Source organism: Protopterus annectens, chromosome 8.part0 (genome assembly GCF_019279795.1).
Source record: "Protopterus annectens isolate FY-2018-M chromosome 8.part0, PAN1.0, whole genome shotgun sequence".
NCBI classification, from domain to species: Eukaryota; Metazoa; Chordata; order Ceratodontiformes; family Protopteridae; genus Protopterus; species Protopterus annectens.
Window position 1 is genome coordinate 1,978,727,494 of NC_056741.1, and position 12,667 is coordinate 1,978,740,160.

Below are 12,667 nucleotides of genomic sequence, written 5' to 3' on the forward strand. Positions count from 1 at the left end.
CAGCCTGGAAACATCAAAAGTCTGGACAAAGGCTAATGAAAAATAGGTGCAAATCTGCACGCTGATTAACATAACATTTGCATGCATAATTATGTAACCCATCTACTCCAATGGAATTGTCGGATACTAACTTTCAAATGCAAACTGAAGAACAGACAACCAAAATATGACCTCAGACCCTGTAGTAAATGGTAACCATTTTTTGTTTGAAATGTGTAGCAATGATGTTCACTGGGAAGGTAAAAGATGATGAACTTTAGGATTTTGTTTTTGGTGGCCTACATTACGTGGGTTTTGTGGTAAAAGTAGGACATTTTAATGGTAGGCAATATTCTTATCTTCACAGACTGAAAACCACAAACAAAGTTTAATAAATATATATGATAATGTTTTTTTATTTTTAATTTAATGTGCTCTCATTGTTTAACGGAGTTCATGGTGCTGTTAAAAGCAAGTTTTTTCTGCATTTATTCCTGCTATCAAGCATGTTCTACTGTTCATCTTAATGATTTTAATAATTTAAAGTTGTTCTTAGTTTGAGTGTATGGGTGAATGTGTGTGAGTAGGGTGGGGGTATATTTACATATATTTATATATTTATATTTATAGTTACATTTATATATATTTCTATCTTAATATTAAGAATGAATTATGAACGGTGTAATGTGTGTATGCCCACAATTTTATATGCATTCTTACGCACACACTATTTTATGGTAAGGATGAGGAACAGAGTGTGGCATTACTGACTTGCTTACTCATTGTGGAAGTAAGCTAGTTTTATATGCTTGCCATTGATTTAATGTATTTAATTAAAATTGTTTGATTGCTTAATTAATTGATGTTAAATGGTATAAATGTGATTGTAAGCTGTTTTTAAATTTGTCTGAGGAAGGAGGGACACTGAGCTCTTTATTTATTAAACTTTGTGGTTTTCATTCTGTGAAGGTGTTTGTTTCCTTTTTGGCAGTGAAATATTCTTATCTTAGCAAAAGAATATTATAGTTTGCTAGGACCTCTAAAAGTCATTCTCCATGGCCTACTGATCAGTGGCTTAGTTTGAGTTTGTACCGCATGGGGCTGTCTTTGAGTTTGCCACCCCCTCGCAAAATCATGGTCGAATGGGGCCCCCCCATACACAGCCCTCCTCCCTGCAGTCATTCCAGTGTCCCATTACTTAGCTATTTCACCCCATTTACCATAAACACTATAATGTATGTACTGCTTTACTTTTACGATGATTATTTGGATTTCATTTAAAACTTTTATTTTACATTTTATAGCACAAACACTAATACACATCTGCTAAACAAAGTAATACAGTCTCACAATGAAAATAGCCTTAGCATTAAAACTTCTCTGCCCTTGAAACTCACATTCATTGAAACAACATTGAAACCCACATTCAAAGAAAATGCATCTGGCCAGTGGAGGATGAAGATTACCTTTGGACTGTTTTCAAATCATGGGCCCCTTGCACACAAAACATACATGTGTTCTTTGATACACCTTCCTGGTTGTATTAAATTGCATTCTTGTATAATACAGCACACTTGTTAGAGCACATTTTAAATTTATTGTTTTGAACATCTTCCCAGTAAGCAATGAAACACAATGCATGAACCAATAATGACAAAACTGCCCAATTAAGAACATTTCCATCATAAACTTCTACTCAAATTTCTACAATCAACCAGTATTAGTAAATATGCACAATCTCTGCAGAAGTAAAAGTCATCAGAATAATTCAACATTAAAGAGATCTGTAAGATCTGTAACTAATGAAGAGGTTGCTGCTAGCAAACAACTTTATTTCATTGTTTCATCTACAAGTAAAATGCCTGTTGCCCCTGAGGAATAAATTGCCTATGTTACATAAAAACATAAGCTAGTAATATTGCAATAGAGAATGGATGGCAAACTGATAAAAGGTTCAAAGTTGCTAGGTAAATCTGCCAAAAAGGACATTCTCAGGACAGCAGCATCCTCCCCCTTTAAAAGTACAACACAGTACATTATCAGCAATCCATCTACCTACTGTGGGAGTCGGGAGTAGAACCCCACAGCCTTCTGCATCAAAAGCAAGTATTCTACTTGTTGTGCTACTAACAATACAAACAGACTTTGGCATAAGCAGCACTTAACTTCTCTCCCTCTGAAGAACTATGCAGCACAGCACAAGAAATCAGGAAAAAGCCAAAATTTATGGGGGAGGGCGACAAAGACTCAAAATCAGGGACACATTTTAAACATTGCTTGCATAATCTTAGAAAAACTGTTAGAACCATGCATTTTCTGAAAGATAGGAAGACTGAAAGCTAAATGGCTGTCATTATTTAGTGATTTCAGTTCTCACTGATTGGCCAGAAAACCACAAATTTTAAGAGGAACAGACCAAAAGTATGAGCCAAACATTCCAGACATTCTGTAAAACTTTGGACAGTTGAGAACTGTGGTTATTGCTATGAATCACAAGTGGTGGCGGAATGGATAGAGACTTTAGGCTCTTGCTCCTTGTACCCAAGGTACAGGGTTTGAGTCTGAGTAATTCTAACCAGCAGTTATACCTAGCTGGGGCATTTACACACACACATTTTGTATCACCAGCTCAAATGTAGTGCTTTTTCCAGCATTGGCTATTGCACCTTGTGGCAGATGTCCACTTCCATACCCATCTCCTTCTGTTCTGAATTTGGTGAACAAATAGCTGACTAGGAGGAATGGAGGGAAGGCATGGATGAGCAATAGGATAAAGAAGGTCTTGGTGAGATGGATAATTTCAGGAATAAGGAAAGCGGCTAATGGAATACTTGAGGTCATTTATGAGACCCATACACCTTTTGTTTGTTTCCAACATACCTGATGCAATAGTGAACATATTCAACCTCTTCAGTGATGATACAGATGCAGCAGCTGAGTATGACAGAGGCTAAGGAAGGACATGGAAAGGCTCAGCATTGGCGTAAACGGTTGGGGGTAGTAAAACTGATGGAACAAGAAGAGTTTTGGGGGATGTTTCCTGTACTTTGAACCACCATGTTCAGAGTGAGTGAACCATGGCACCAGTGAACAGTATGCTTGTCTATAGCCTCTATACAGACAGACCATGTAAACAAAGCTCCTTGAGTACTGCATGCTGATCTACACCATTCTTTATCTCAGTATGTCATAAATGGGCAGGAACATCAGGCTGCTGGAAAGAGTTCGGTAGAAACATACCAGAAACTGGAGGCCCTGGAGCATTTCTCAATTGCTCCTCCACCTCATGTCTTCAAATTAAGGTCACATTAAGGAGATTATGAAGGGAGTCATTGTTAACAGGAAGAGTAGGGCAAAAGTGTCTGATTATTGGAGCAACCATTGCAACAGTTGTCGTCTGACATCATGGGCAGTTTCCCAGGACACCCTGCTCAGTCCAGAGTTGAGAACCTTGTTTAAAAATACAAACACAGATGCAGTGTCCACACTCCTTTAGGAAGCCAGAATAATCACATACAACTTGGCACTACAGTCATGTCCCATTGGTTACTGATGACTGCATTCCTTAAGAGCTACCACTCACTGGCATCACCTACACTATGAAGTTACAAAAAAATGCAAAGATACTACACAGCGAGTGTTGTGGGCCTAAGGACTGGCCTTCTAGAACAGTGGCATAGAGGGAATCCATACAGGCATTCAAGAGGTCAAAGGGAAAGGTGGAAAAAGGTAAGCGGGAAGTTTTTAGTAGCAGTAGAATATTAAATGCACGTAATCAATACTGCAGGGCAGCGGGGTGGCTGCCATGGGCAGAAGCTGCTAGTGGTGGAATCAACAGCTGCCAATAATACAGTAGTGCAGAAACAGTATTCATTTATGAAGCCAGGAGAATACTGCAGCTTCGTAAATGAAAGTTGACCCTGCAATTGCCCTTTTGTGAATGTAGTTGTGTGCTATCAAGTGTAGCAAGAGGCTTGTTACATCATTTGTAGAAAGAGAGCAGGAGATTTTTTATTTGTTTTTCTTCTCTCTTCGTCTTAGTCTTGGGTTGGGAGAGCCAATCGGGGAAGCCAAGATTGTCAGATGAACAAGCTACAGCTCTAGATGTAAGGCTAGAGAAGATGGGCCAAATTGTTTTTGCTTGCTATCAGGCAAATCTGAGTACTGCCCCTACCCTGCCTCTCTCTGTGGCCTTTTATTACCACACTTAAGTGGTTTATAGTTTAACAGTATAACACTGAGTCTGGAACTTTTGGCTGTAGTGAAGTTCATTATGGACTTATGTCAAACAAATTTATTTTATTGTCACCTTAACCTAAATAGATTCTTTAAGTATTTTACAGCTGCTTAACCTCTTTAAGGACCATATCCAGAAGCCACTTAAATCTGAAACAACCACACCTTAATACCAGGTTTTAGACCAAAAAGTCATTAAAATAGAAATGGACTTTATAACTAACAGCATTTCCTCATTCTTAAAAACTTTACTCTGCCTTGATGACTTGGCTTCATTCCTGATCAATACCTGGTGTATAGCTTGCATGTTAAATTCAGTAATACATAAATGCGTAGGTATGTTTTTTCTAAAATTTAATAAAGTTCATTCAAAACTATTTAGCTAGATGTATGAATGTGTATTCCAGTGGCTGGCTGGCTTATTCAGCTTTTTTCCCCCTCAGTATAACATTGGCCGAGTGTACCAGGCAGAAAGAATGTCAGTTAATATCAACGCTGAAAAAATGCAATAGCAAGACTATGATCGAAGTGGACATGAATGCCCACATCAGTACTGTTGTATATTGAACAATTCCCTGTCGAGGTCCAATTGTCTCATTGGCCCATAAATGTAAAAATTATTTGGAAGTTTTACATTGTTTTAGTTTTCAGTGTTAACTTAGCAGTCATTGATCACTAATTTCTCACATTTTTGTCATGTTGCCGTTGACAGTATGACGTCACTGGTACTGTTGTCACAGAGACCAGGAATGAAAAAAAGGCTCTTTGTTGAAGTCAGTGGGTTTGCATTGCTGACAGTGTAATGAGTGAAGCATGTTAACAGCCAGACAAAATACGGTACTGCTTAAAACAATCTGGGTTAAGGAAGAAAACCCCTCTAATAAGAACGAGCAATAGATGGAATTAAAGAGGCAGTTAAGAGCACCGGTGTGTCATTTATCACACACACCTGCCAAGCATATAGTATTTAAATGTGCCTTTATTTTTCTACAGGTTGATGACCTTACACAGAAACTGCAGTACCAGACGCAGGAGGTGAACAGGCTGCTCTCTGAGCTGGTAAGTTGTCATCCGTTTGCAATGATCAGTATGATATATAATCTGGCAGAAAAAGTACAAATCAGCCTTTTTTCAGAGAGCCAAAGGAAGATCAATCTTTGCCTCTCTCTATTCCATGTTAAAGTAACAACATTTATGTCTTACTCGATATTTCCTATTCTGCCATTTGTTTCCATTTATCTATCCTTCTTCGTGTGAAAAATTGCTTATAACAATAGATTTAACCTATATATAAATATCAGGGTACATGGCTGAATGTCAAATGTTGTGCACTTGTTGATGCCATTATGATAACAGGGAGGACTCTGGAGCAATTTTATTTTAAAGGAAAAGCCTGCCATAATCCACTTCTGTTGCTCATACTTGCATGGGTTGCACACGTTTCCCTTACTGTGACATGACACTGAGAGCCAGAGACTGTTCAATTCTTTCAGGTTCAGTATGACACTGCATTAACATGTCAGCTCAGACTCTGAGCGATCCATTTGCATTTTACCTACCAAGACCCTGTCCCAATTAACACTCCTTTCTGAGGTGCACCATTGTATCTAACAGTGACAAGAAATGCAGTCACAAGTGAGAAAATCTATAGAAAGAATTTTTGTGAATGTGAGACTGAAATATACGAAAACAAGATATGGTAAGTCAATGCAGCTCTATGGTCCTGGAATTTCATAAAGACATTTGCTTTAAATGTATATGATGGTGTTTGCTGCTCTTAAATGGTGTGTGTGTGTGTGTGTGTGTGTGTGTGTGTGTGTGTGTGTGTGTGTGTGTGTGTGTGTGTGTGTGTGTGTGTGTGTGTGTGTGTGTGTGTGTGTTAAACTGTCTGTGATCATTATGAACTGCAGCTCTGTTTCTGTAGGAAAAAACAGATTAGTGGTGAGTCCAGTAGTTCAAGCCTTGACTACAGAAGCTAGCAGCAATACATAGTGCCAGATTCCAAACGTTGCTCTCTATAAGTCTTCCCCTATTCTAGAAGTCTTGCTTTCAATGTAAGCGACTTACTTCAGTGTAAGGTCAATCTATAAATAGGCTAACACTGTAGGCCAGATTCCAAAAGACTTGTACCCAGCCTGCTGTCAGTGTAAATGGTCAGTTGTTATGTAAGCACCAATCAGGGAAAAAGATTTCAGTGATAGTAACAGTCTGATTATTTCAGTTCAGAGGTGTGGCTAGGTTTTCTTGACACCCCAGTGCAGCATCTTGATCTCTTGATCTGATGATCCCCTCAACTCAAAATTGAGGAGCAAAAAAGATCTTTTTAGCTCCAACTTAGAGCATCGTTAAAAAAAGTTCTTTGCTTTTAATCTGTAGCCTAACTACCACACACTAAACACTGAAGCACTTAGTTTTACTGGAAAATGCTCTGTCGACATTCATTTCTGGATTTTCTGGATCTCAGTAGAGCACTCCCCCCCTGTCAGCATCTCCTGATTGCACTCCCTTTCACCAAACTGCCCCCTTCTTCCCACCTAGCTAAAACCTTTGCTTCAGTTTCAAAGTCAAAATTACTATCACTATTGGGGATTGATGACATTTGCATTGGTAATAGAGACTGAAAGGAAAACTGGTAAAATAAATAAATAAATAAATGTTGCTTTGCTTTAATAAGCCATTTTAGTTTCTTATGAGTGCACTCAGGGTGTTTACTGAGGTTAATGGTTTACTGTTTGAGACTTGAATTACAGTCAAGTACCATATGTAGTCTAAGAGCAAAATTGCACAAAATGGGCAGGCAACCTTTCCACTGATAGTGAGTTCCACAGTGTACTTTTTGTGGAATAGGTTTTGTGGCTAATGCTGAGTAAGGCACAGCGTACTAGGAGTTCTTTCACATGTCTGATTTATAATGTCACAACCCTATTTAGTCAAGCTCAGTTGGCATTTTTTATTAGTGTTTGTTGCATACCAGTTTTTCTTTGCAGGTAGTGTAAATCCCTTTACTGAATATCTGTGTATCAGTTAAGTCCATTTGGTGAAAGCAGACTGCATTGTTGCTACGAGCACTTTTTTTTCTTTGTATTGTACCTGTTTTGGCACAGAATAAATTCTGCACACTCTCTGCTGGTTAGAGTGTACTTAGTAGTGACTTCGAGTACTTGACTAGCTTGTCCAAGGCAATATATAAATGACATTTATATTATGGGGGATAATGGGGGCACGCCGCTGTAGATTAAATAACTTGCATTGTACAGGGAGGTGATGGGCTACTTGCATGGTACTGGGAAAGATGGATTGGAAGATGATGGGCAGGTGGAAGTAAACTGAATCAAGTTTAATGTATGGCGGATGATCAGGTTGCATTACAGTTGTATGGGGGTGAGGTGATGGGCAGGTGTAAGTAAACTGACTAAATTCTGTTGTTCCACGGGGGTTGACAAACAGCACTTGACATGACTGACTAGGCAATTGCTTTGCTCATAGCATACCTTGGCAACAGATCGAAGGTGTGATCACCACTGGTAAGAAAATATTGATTCAGATGATGGCTATTCCCTACCCCTTTACTTTATTATTCGTGTAATACCATTACAACCTTCATGTCAGTACACTGTCAACCCATGTCATGCCCCCCTACTGAAAACACCTCAAACTGCCTAAACATTTCCTTATGTATGTGTAACTGCTTAAATCCTTCCTCTGCCATTACTTAATCTACTAAATGAACCCAAATCTGTTTATATTCCAGCTCCTGCTCCAATATTTGTTTTCTTGATAATTCCTAATGAATTTTACTAAGTTCCACCTCTTGCATTCTCTGAACTCCCCAGCCCATTTTCCATTTTCTACCCCTCTCTTCCACTTGTATTCTACTTAATTATTCTTCCTTCCCTCCTGTCTTTCTCTCTTTTACCATCCATATCACTTACTATTCTCTCCACTGCCTCTCTTCTTCCTTTTTAACCTTTTCCTCTTTCTTTCTTCCATCCTTCTTTACTATGTATTACAAAGTTCTCCTCTTATGTCTTGCTCGCCATGTTTTATATATATGTGTATATTTATACATGTTTTTATTGTTTATCCTAAGTAATGCCTTGCATTTTATGTATACCTTGGTGCTTTAATCTGTATAATATTTAACCATTCTGTTTTGCTTGCATTGAGTCATGATATTATTGGCTGCACTTTAACCATGTTTAACTTTACTAGTTTAATGTCTTATCACCTTTATCTATTTTGTATAATTTTCATGTAAATTGCTTTCGTTTTTTTTTTTTTTTTTTTTCTTGTAATGCTCTTGCTTTTCCCTTGAAATCTTTTTTGCAAACTTTTATTTAAGTCTGCTTATAACCTTGGAGCCTTGCTCCCCGGGCCTCCACCAAATATGGGCTTACCTTTGCCCAGTGGACTTTCCCATTAATCAAATGCTAATAAAATAAATTATGTTAATCCCTTCATTCTCTTTTGTATAACATTGCTTTCCTCTGCATGCTTTCTAACAGAGTATTACACAACACTTCCAAAAAATTGTTCTAAAAAGGGGGGCTATTTGTGTGGCTAAATGGAGTCCATTTTTTAATGTGGTAGTAAATTGCATTTCCAACTGCAAAAAGCCAAATATCAAACAGAAATAAACTTGCTGATATTACCAGAGGCAGTGTAAATTCAGGAAAATAATAGTGAAACATCTAAGAGCTATATTACAAGATGTATTAACACCCCCTCCCCCAAAAAATCCTTTGCTGGAGTCTCTGAATAATTTTAAAACTTCAAATTAATTTCTGGCAACATGCAAAGAACTAAACTGCAAGTGGCAATGTTGTAGTCATCTACAATACTCTGTAATTATATGTATGTACACAAACGTATTCCCATGCAGTATCCCCTCTGAGGCATGTCCAGTTAAACAATTTGACTCGCAGAGAACTCATTTTCAAAGTAACACTTTAATTATTTAAAAATGTTGATAATTTTTTTGACTTTCTTGGAATGACAACTGTACCAGCGGGGTGTAGAGGTTTACCTCTGTTTCATTTCTCCAAGTCTTTTGGGCTTGTTTTACTATGATAGGAATGGAATATGGAATGGACACCATTCTTAAGTCAAAGTATGGTTATAGTTCATGAAATTAGTATTGTTTCAATCTTTGATGTTAGACAAAAGTGCTCTTCGCAATACTTACAATATGCCCAGAACTGAATCCTGCAGTTCATATGGAGTTACGTGCATCGGTTGCATATCTAAATAGGACTGTTAATTGTTTAAGACCCATTGTCCATGCTAGTTTTGGAAATGGTAAGTATCCTTCTTCTACACTGGTCTCCTTTCTTTCTGCAAATCCTGGTATTTTATGATTTTCTGTCTCTGTACTTAAGACACTATAATCACTGGGTGTAGCAGTTTTAGTAATCTTTGCTACTTTTGTTGTTTCATGGACTACTATATCTGTTTTTTCTTGCATCTATTTTTTGAACTGTTGGTAATGGGTGATCCCATGTGATGTAAACTTCTTCATTCTCTGTAATGCTTTGTATCTCATGTTACCAGTGTTTTTCAGCTACTTCAGTATTGTAATATTTATACAATCCCCAATGCAACAGTCTTGCCACGTTATTATGCCTTTCAGTATACAGGCTCTCTACCACTAGTGTATCACACAGCAACAAGATGTGCAACTGTTTCCAATTCTGTTTTACAAAACCTGCACTTGTCTATTTCTCCAACATGTTCAATGAACTTTGTTTACCCTGTTGGACTTTATGGTAATGAGTAAGCCTTTCCTTTCTTGGCTAAGCATCTGTATCCCATGAGCCCAGCAGTGTTTTTCGCTGTAACCTGTTCCTTCCTCTTATGCCCTCCAGAACTGTTCACAGTACTCCATCTGTGGCTGTAGTTTGATCAGTGGATTACTTTTTTGCCTAGATTCCACCCAGCCCTCTGTACAAGCAAACATCTGGGTCACTATTGGCACCACCACCTCATGCTGGGCCCAGTGATTCTTTTCTAATCTGTACCCTTACATTTTCCTCCTGTTCCACTTATCTTGACTCCCATCCCACCCAAATAGGTAACCTCCACCTGAATACAAGTACATCATCATGCCTTTGACAGTGTGGAATTAGAGATAACACATTTTTAAATAGTGCTGGACCCAGGATCAATCCCTGCGGGGACAATCCTTTATCACTGTTATCCCCCTCTGAGTCCTCCCCTCCCAGCTTCTGTTCCCTGGTTAACCACTGCTCTACCCTTTTGTCCAGTTAACTGCTTACTTGTACTCCTCCCAAGTCAAAGGCATTTCTGAACTCCACATAAATTACATCCACAGGAGTGTTCTCAGGAGTGTTCTTGGGTGTTCTCTTGGTAGACCATAAAGCTGCATCATGTTTGTCTGGCAGGATCTGTTGTTGTTAGACCAGGCTGGGAAACTGTGACCAGCCAGTTTTGACCTAGGAACCTTTAAAACCTTGACAGCTGGACTCTCTCTCGTTCTGAGTTACTGAATTTAAGTTTACTCTCTTTTAGTTTCCTGTAATAGGTAGGTGCCAGCATGCCTACTTGCCTTCCTGGCCAGTATCTCATCAGCTTTCTTTAAGTTCCAAGGCTGCATCCCTTCTCCTCCTTGCACTTTAGTACCCCCTTCAGTGTCACTAATGTGTTTGAGTTTCTGACATCTGCAATTTTGTCTCTGTATGTGAATAGTGATATGAAATAAAAAATGTTACATGACCGTTGACTTCTTTATCTTACTACCCTTCCCCAGGGTAACTCACCAGTTTCCAAGCTGCAGCTTGTCTCTCTTCTACATACTTGAAAAAGTACCATGTAACCTGAATTAATATCCTACATTGATTTTTCACATTTCTCCCTCCCCCATGTACATTTGCTGCTGTCAATTTTGCCTTTGTGTAATTAGTCTTCTGGTCACCTGTCTTTTCTCTCAGGTTGCACATACTTTCTTTCCTTCCCTCTTAAAACTACCCTGACATCTGTGTTGAATAATACCAGTTTTCTTCCCTTTTTCTTGACCTTCATCCATAGTCCTTTCATGGTATTACACTTTTCAGATGTCAATCAGCCACCTTAGTCCCAACCTTGCTCTGTGCAGCCCTGCATCGTTTCCATTCCATGTCCAGTGTGAATCATACTGTTTGGTCACTGTAGGCTAATAGAACTCTCCCTGGTGAGTTCTGTTCTTATGTAATCTCATCTCATCCCATTTGTGGATGTGATTGAAGAATCTCAGTTTCCTAATCTCTGCTGTTTACCATTTGCTGAAATCTTTATAAGATGACTATCTTTCATACTGTTTATTTCACTTATCCTAGATCAAGAAATTTGCTCAAATTAGTCTCTAGCAGATTGAACCTCCCTAGCTCCCTTGTAACCACCATTCCCCTCCTTTTTCTTTCCTATCCATCACCTGCTCCTGTCCCACTTATCTTCCTTTTACTTCCACTGGGTTGCTTGTAGATCATCTCTCCTTTCATCCCTAGCAGCCTTGTCAGGTGGTTTACTGTGGGCCCCTCCCCCTTCACTTCTTTGATAGCACTAGTACTTCTGGAGTCAGTGGTAACCATGGTTTACTCTGCTTGTAGAGTTTGCAGACAGGTCCCTGATTTCACCTTATGGGTAGCATTTGCTGCTGACACCAGAGCCCGGTCTTACACCCTGCCCCTCTGTTTACATCAAATCACATTTCATGAGTTTTTATAGTTTCTTTTCTAATTTGGTTAGAATCTTGCAGGAGAGGGAAAGTAGGCATTAGGAAGTCATACTGCCGAAATGGAGAGTTTTGCACTGCTGTCACGGGGGGTATGTCAGTGAGCATGTAGCTCTGGCTGTTTTCAATCTTTTGGTCCTTCTGATGGAGCACAGTGTATCCTTTTTCTTGACTGAATAAACATTACTTTTGACCCTTCCAGCATGGCATCTCTGGGTAGCTTTATTGATTTTTCTTCCTTCTCTTAAGCTCTTTTTAATGTTATGCTTTCTAGAAGGGTGCTTTTTCTGCAACTGGGATGACTGACTTTTCAAAACATTAACAAAGCCTGATTTTGAGCAGGTTTCCTTTGAATTCTTTGGATTCCTTTACATGGAAATCTGCATATGTGACCTCAAGGCCTTCTGTAGTGAGAAACTTGTGATTTTATCTCCTGTTTTTTTTGCTTGGCAGTATTTTTCTCTCTAATCCTTGTGCTTAAGGGCTAATGTGCCTTATGTTATTTCATGCGGTGCAGTGGCATCATGTATTTGGTTAGGAGTATACATCTAACCTGCACTGCTTAGACAGTTTGGAGCTCCAGCCTCAACGTTTTTGTGGATGGGTTTCCCATGTTTAGTGATTAGAAATCTTAAGTCCTCTAAATGTTGCTGGAGCCTCAGGATAAGGGCCAGGATACACACCAGCACTATAACTTGCCTGGGAAGATATGGTGTCAGGCACTGT

General features: G+C 38.9%; 1 protein-coding gene across 4 annotated transcripts in view; it reads left to right on the top strand.

Annotated features, from left to right (window-relative positions):
* Positions 1–12,667, top strand: part of KIFC3 (kinesin family member C3) — a 663,225-nt gene that overhangs the window by 402,425 nt on the left and 248,133 nt on the right. For all 4 annotated transcript variants that reach the window (XM_044081520.1, XM_044081521.1, XM_044081522.1 and 1 more), the window contains one exon: positions 5,209–5,274. In XM_044081520.1, coding sequence (XP_043937455.1) covers positions 5,209–5,274 — 66 coding nt within the window. The remainder of the gene's footprint in view (positions 1–5,208; positions 5,275–12,667) is intronic.